Source organism: Mycetomoellerius zeteki, unplaced genomic scaffold (genome assembly GCF_001594055.1).
Source record: "Mycetomoellerius zeteki isolate Tzet28-1 unplaced genomic scaffold, Tzet1.0 scaffold121, whole genome shotgun sequence".
Taxonomy (NCBI): Eukaryota; Metazoa; Arthropoda; class Insecta; order Hymenoptera; family Formicidae; genus Mycetomoellerius; species Mycetomoellerius zeteki.
This window is the reverse complement of record NW_017256136.1, coordinates 221,060-227,281: the sequence shown is the minus strand read 5'-3', so window position 1 is coordinate 227,281 and position 6,222 is coordinate 221,060. Positions and strand designations below refer to the sequence as shown.

Here is a 6,222-nt window from a genome sequence, read left to right as displayed (position 1 = left end):
AAAAATTATTATATTTAATTTAATAAAATTATTATTAGATACTTTTTATAATTACAACAATTATAGTAATTGTTTTCTGAAACGAAATCTGTATAACATTAAATTTTACCTTTTATTGTTTATATTAATATTTTAAACATGCGGAACATGATGCTTGTATTTTTCTGTTGAATTGCTTACATTTGAGCTAGAAAATCTGCGTTAATTCTGCATGGTACAATTCTAATAATTTTAAAAAACGCAAGCAATTTAGCAGGAAAACAAGCATCGTGTACCGATCATTAATTATATTTTTACAGTTTAATATTTATACCATACTTATATAATTTAATATTTTCTTATTTTTGTGTCTTTTTTTTTATTTTGCAATACATTACAATTATTAATGTATTTCTTTTAGTTTTTTACATTTAATTAATTTGCTGTACATACAAATGAACTAGAGCAGCTAGAAAGAAAGAGAGAGAAAAAGGAAACTAAAGAGCAAATGAGATAGAAGTTTAGATGGCGTTACTGGGGAACTTACTGATTTCGCGCATGCGCACTCCATTTTTGCCAACACTAACATCAAAGGTGCCGACAGAGAGTTGCGCTACTGTATATACTGTGCCAGAGAGCACTTGGCAGTGTTGCCAGATGGCCACAGCCAAAACCTCCACAAGCAACGCCAATTCCCTCTAGATGAACATAAAACCCCCCAAAAACTTCAAGCGAGTTTTTATGTCCAATGAATACTGTCGGCACTAAAAAAAAAAAAGGAAGGGAAAAGAATTAATTTTAAATTGAATGTAATGTATTACAACATTTATTACAACGTTAATATATTATATCTTATATCTTATACCGTAAGCGTTATTCATCAGCGCGTGAGTGTTTAAATCACAGGTAAAGAAAAGTGTACAAGAAACATTTACTTGACTATGGCCGGCTAGTCGATTCTTATTTCGAGACCGTCTTGACTCTTAAGCCCACGGAGAGAGAAAGAATCAACCAATCACATTTAAACAATTTAGTCACATGATCAATGCGATTGGTCAATTCTTTCTTCATCCGAGATATCGGACCAATTTCTAGCATCGTGGACACAAGGCTTTATCCCGGATCTACAATAGGGTTTTAAACTTTAAGTCATAAGAAATGGACGAATCATAGTCGATTATTCTCCTCGAATTCTATTGTTTGGTATTGAATTGGTCAATTTCTTATATCATTTTCGATTGGGGTGCACTTGCTGCACTCAGTGTCAAGAGCGTGTTCGATTGGCAGTGTCAATGCGCACTTGGCTAGTGTCACGTGTTCATTTGACCGCACGACACTCGCTAGTACGCACTCAGTGCACACTAAATGGCACGAGATATTTTGACGGTGCCAGTTCAGTGCACTGGATATATATATATATAGGATATCAGTGCATTATTTGTCACAGTATAAAAGGATATACAGTAGGGACAAGCAAATCTGTAATTTATAGCATGCAAATGTGTACAATTATTGATAAGTATTGTTGTGTACATAAAAAATAAAGGTAATTATTCAGAATACCTCCCTCACCTCCGATTTCGATGAAATTAGGCTTATTCGATGCGTTTTTGCACAAAACGAAAGAATCTGGCAGAAAAAAGTGTCGCTCTGCCTCGCGAACCGAGATATTTAGCGTTAAAGTTGACGACTCTGCAGGTTAGGAAATCTGTCATACCGACTATGTGCACGAAATTTGAAATTAATGCTATAAAATAAATTAAACGTATGTAGTAGTGCTTAGACATTGTCCGCTTGGAATATTTGTAACCCATGTAGACAGTGGGGTGTATTGACAGTAATGCTTGGGTTCGGGCGACGTAGCCGCCCGAATGGAAAAAAAAAAAAAACCTACCCGCTTGGGACCTAACCGTCTAGAAGTTACAGCTGAGACAGTGTCTGCTTGGAATATTTCTAACCCATGAAGACAGTGGGGTATGAGAACGGTTTTTTTACTTTTTTTTTTTTTTTTTCGTTCGGGCGGCGTAGCCGCCCAAACCCAAGCATTAAGGCCCTGGCACACAAAAAACTTAAGGCAGTAAAACGTAAGCAGTAAGGAAATCAACATGTTGGATTCGCTACTGCTTATGTTATGGCCTTACGGACTCTACTGTGATTGGTCAATTCGCTTACTGCTTACTTTTTTTATTTTCCGTTCGGGCGGCGTAGCCGCCCGAACCCAAGCATTACTGTCTATACACCCCACTGTCCACATGGGTTAGGATTTATTTGTTTTATAGCACACATTTTAAATTTGGTGCCTGTTGGACCGACAAGTAACGAGACGCATGCGCATGAAGTCAGAGAGCATGAAGAAAGCATACTGGTAGCACTACACATAGTCGGTATGACAGATTTCCTAACCTGCAGAGTCGTCAACTTTAACGCTAAATATCTCGGTTCGCGAGGCAGAGCGACACTTTTTTCTGCCAGATTCTTTCGTTTTGTGCAAAAACGCGTCGAATAAGCCTAATTTCATCGAAATCAGAGGTGAGGGAGGTATTCTGAATAATTACCATTTTTTTTTCTTAAATATTTAGGTGCAAGCGCATTGCATTCAAAGTATCTGTTTGAATAGTTTTTTAGGCTGTAAATCTTATCTATACGTAAATAAATATTATATTTATATGCTGTAGAATCTGGTTTGAAAAATTGAGTCTCTCTGGAAGGACAAGATGTTCGAAAAATATACCCTGCTTTGTCAAGACTTCCTCAGTATAGCTGAGCCTTTCATTGACAGTGACATTTTGAATCAGCTGAAGTGTAATTATGTACATGAAATTGATTCAAAACGTAAATTGAGCCAGATAAAGGACCTCAAAATGTTTATGAGATTACTGGAAAAACGAGATATTATGAGTTACAGTAATGTAGAGCCATTATGGTATATATCAAAAAAGTATATTCACAAGCCTGACTTGGAAAGCAAATTGCAAGATTATGAAAGTTGGTTGAAGGCTGTGTCACCATTATCTTTATGTAATATATATCAAAGTGAAGGTAACTGTTTTTTTAATTATTTTTTTGGTATTTTAGAATTTTCATAAGAATATTCGTAAGATAACAAAACAGTTTTGATAGGAGTCTTGTTAATAAATATATAACATTATGCAAAGTTAATTTGAGAATTCTTAAATAATATAGTTACGAATAATATAACAAATAAGAATAAGATTAGTATAAGAATTAAAAACTTCAAAAATATGCATATTTTTAGTATACTGATATTCTTTATAGCAACATGACTTTCCTTTATCATAGATACATTAAAATAACTGGATAATATGTTGAAATAGTTATAAAATAATTTAATAAGCTAATAAATTATATCTCTCTACAACACAGTTTTGGTACCATCACTAGCATCAGAGTCTATTTGCTCAGAATGTGCATGCAATTCTATGTTATCTCAGTTGTTAATAGAAAACTCAACTAAACCGTTCATTAATAGTTCACAAACATTATATTGTAATTCTAAGCAAAAGGAACAATATAATCTTTATAAAAGAAGAAAATTACAAGAAGCAGGTATTTTTAAAATCTTAAGTTTATAACTTTTTTTATTGGTAATGTGTTTATATGGCCCAATATACACCAAACGACTGGAAAAGAAATATGATAAACTTTTTATTACACTCTGTATACATGTATATACATATGCTTACGTGCGCGCATACGTAAACACACACACACACACACACACACACAAGACTATAATTTTTATATATATATATACACACACACACACACACACACATACATGCGTATCTATATACATATGTATGTTTTTTAAAGTGATGCTACAAGTCAAAGACAGACTGGGTCGATCTTGGCGAGATGTAGCCAGACATTTAGGTATTACAGAATGTGAAATTGATGCTGTACAAAGTAAATATCCTTATGATTCGAAGGAGCAAAGCTATGAGGTAACACATTTATAGTAAAGACTTAAATATATACGTATATGTGTATACTACATATATAAATGTTCAGCTAGACGTCTAAAATATGTACTCGGATTGAACTCGATACTAAAATAATTTTTGTTTATAGATTTTAAAAATTTATATATTGCAATCCGACACTGAGCAATGGGCCATAAGTTTAATACGTGCCTTAGAAAAGGGAAGACGGAGAGATATTAAAGAACTTGTGGAGGAATTAATATTAAAAAGTAGGAATGTATGATATCAATACAAGATCTTTCTACGCATGTTATATTGGAGCTAATATATATTTCTTTTTCTGAATCGACGCCTTAACTTATACTGTTTTCCAATCAAATGTGACATAATTTAACAATGAAAAGATTTGATGGTATACACAATAGATAATTTAATGTAAAAAAAAGTTATATAAGTGATGTAAATAAAGGTATGAAAGCACATGCCACTAGACTTTTTTGACATTTATAAAAAGATCTTGAGTATAATTGTAACTATTGTACGTAAGTATTAAAAGAGATTACAAGGATTTATTTGTTGAAAAATAAGGTTGCACAAATTACATTTAAGAATATAAATTTATTCAAATCATATAGTCGATTAGTCACAAAAATACGGCAGCCCACATGCGTATCTCGTCAATTACAGGTAAGCTATACATATTCTATATTTCTTAAACTGAATTTTTATATTAATAATATATCCATCTATTTCATTTTAATGTGATTTATTAATTTCGATATTAATTTAATCTCTCTCTGCTGTTATTATGGAAACATAACTACAACAATGTAACATGCTTTTGAAAACAAAAGTTTTATTCCTTTTTAACATAATGCAAAGAAATATTTCCACACAATTTTATTATCTAATGATTTTTCACATTAACATATTTGAATGAACAACTTAAGGGTGATATCATGAATTTTTAGCGATATTTAAAGTGTATAAGTATTTTTTGTTTGACTCCCAGCTTTCACCATAGTATCTTTATGTACTTGATATCCCATAGTCGTTTTAGACGTAATCCTTAATCTTTCCTTGAGTTTCCGGCTAAAATCACAAATTATCATACTAGTAAGCTCGAAAAATCAGATAAAAAATCAAAACAGCTTACCCAATTTCCATAACACTATCCGCGCAATCTGCATTCGATGTCCAGACACCGAGTTTGTCTCCTTTTGGCCTGACATTTACTACGGCTCCGCAAACGTCATCGGAATATTCGTTGAAGGCTTCTCCGATCATACAGAGTAGAATTTCTAACCAAAAATTATCTAGATCCGTAGTTCTTTGCTTTTTATCTAGATTTATTAGCCATCGTCCGCCACATTTGTTTTGATCATCCTCCCACATAGGCCGAATTCCTTGCTTAAACATGCTATAGTCACAACCTTGTCTTAACTCAGAGGCTGTCTTTATGTGGTTGTACAAGCTGCACATAACAAAAAAACGATTTTCCTTTGCTATAATTCATATTTTACTTCTTCTTGTATGCTTCATCTCTGGCATGCTTTTCATATTTATTGGAGGAAAAAAAACTCCAGTTACCTCCAGAAATCCTCAGCTGTATCAAAGCTCGTTATTTCCCGCTGGCTTTCTTCCCATGTTTTAGTCCTATCGGGCTCGTAATACCACAGAGTCCAGGTGTTTTGCAATGGATGCTTGATTAAGTATTCAGGCGGAAACTCGCCGGGGCTCGCTACTTCCGTATTCTGCTTTCGATCGATTTCCTAGAAAAGAGTTTAAAGAGTCACTGTTTATCCGACACCAGAAGGAATCGCGTTAGGCTCGCATTCAGATTCGCATCGATTCGCGGAAATTATGGGCAACCTTAAGCGTGGCCGCGCTAACCTGTACGACGGTCACAACAGATTGTATGTGCATCGTTTTGCCGGTCGGCGTTTTCACGCCGTCCCTCGCAATCGCCCCGTGATATTTTCGGCGATTATTTGTAAATCGATAGGATAATCGACGCGACGGGGCACCTTTACCGAATGAAAAAACGCTGCAAACCTCGCGGATCACTTTCTACACGGATGAAGAGGGTGAGGGACGCAGAGGGAGAAGGATAACGAAAGGAATGTGAAAGATCGGCAGAGAATTTTCACACGACATCGTGACGCTGTTTGTTTTTGTCGCGATCTGTGCCATGCGGACGAGGTCGACGTCGACGTTCCCGCGCGACGCGATCCATCATCAACGTACCTCGATTTCTTCCGAAATACTCGTAGCCATGTCACTTGATGTTATACTCGCT

General features: G+C 34.8%; 2 protein-coding genes across 4 annotated transcripts; one reads left to right on the top strand and one right to left on the bottom strand.

Moving 5' to 3' along the window:
- Positions 1-1,354: 1,354 nt before the first annotated feature.
- On the top strand, positions 1,355-4,403 carry Fadd (fas-associated death domain protein). 2 transcript variants are annotated; one of them, XM_018461375.1, is made up of 5 exons: positions 1,355-1,442; positions 2,655-3,018; positions 3,364-3,546; positions 3,814-3,944; positions 4,072-4,403. In XM_018461375.1, the coding sequence occupies exons 2-5, from the start codon at positions 2,694-2,696 to the stop codon at positions 4,204-4,206; spliced, it is 774 nt and encodes a 257-aa protein (XP_018316877.1). In that variant the 5' UTR covers positions 1,355-1,442; positions 2,655-2,693; the 3' UTR covers positions 4,207-4,403. The 2 variants fall into 2 exon arrangements, with proteins under 2 accessions (XP_018316877.1, XP_018316876.1); XM_018461374.1 differs by lacking the exon at positions 1,355-1,442 and adding an exon at positions 2,471-2,508.
- A 408-nt stretch (positions 4,404-4,811) lies between these two features.
- eIF4E4 (eukaryotic translation initiation factor 4E4) lies at positions 4,812-6,216 on the bottom strand. Of its 2 annotated transcripts, none has more exons than XM_018461377.1 (4): positions 6,171-6,216; positions 5,514-5,695; positions 5,080-5,397; positions 4,812-5,015 (listed from the first exon to the last, which is right to left on the bottom strand). In XM_018461377.1, exons 1-4 carry the CDS (start codon positions 6,198-6,200, stop codon positions 4,901-4,903), a joined length of 645 nt encoding a protein of 214 aa, XP_018316879.1. In that variant the 5' UTR covers positions 6,201-6,216; the 3' UTR covers positions 4,812-4,900. The 2 variants fall into 2 exon arrangements, with proteins under 2 accessions (XP_018316879.1, XP_018316878.1); XM_018461376.1 differs by lacking the exon at positions 6,171-6,216 and adding an exon at positions 5,817-6,129.
- Positions 6,217-6,222: the final 6 nt, after the last annotated feature.

Bases quoted from the DNA above. Each gene is read 5' to 3' on its own strand.
- Fadd (XM_018461375.1), top strand. From the start codon at position 2,694: ATGTTCGAAAAATATACCCTGCTTTGTCAAGACTTCCTCAGTATAGCT. The intron at 3,019-3,363 runs GTAACTGTTTTT...TCTACAACACAG, and splicing joins TAATATATATCAAAGTGAAG to TTTTGGTACCATCACTAGCA. The intron at 3,547-3,813 runs GTATTTTTAAAA...TGTTTTTTAAAG, and splicing joins AAGAAAATTACAAGAAGCAG to TGATGCTACAAGTCAAAGAC.
- eIF4E4 (XM_018461376.1), bottom strand. From the start codon at position 5,849: ATGCACATACAATCTGTTGTGACCGTCGTACAG. The intron at 5,398-5,513 runs GTAACTGGAGTT...TGTTATGTGCAG, and splicing joins ACAGCTGAGGATTTCTGGAG to CTTGTACAACCACATAAAGA. The intron at 5,016-5,079 runs GTAAGCTGTTTT...TTGTGATTTTAG, and splicing joins GATAGTGTTATGGAAATTGG to CCGGAAACTCAAGGAAAGAT.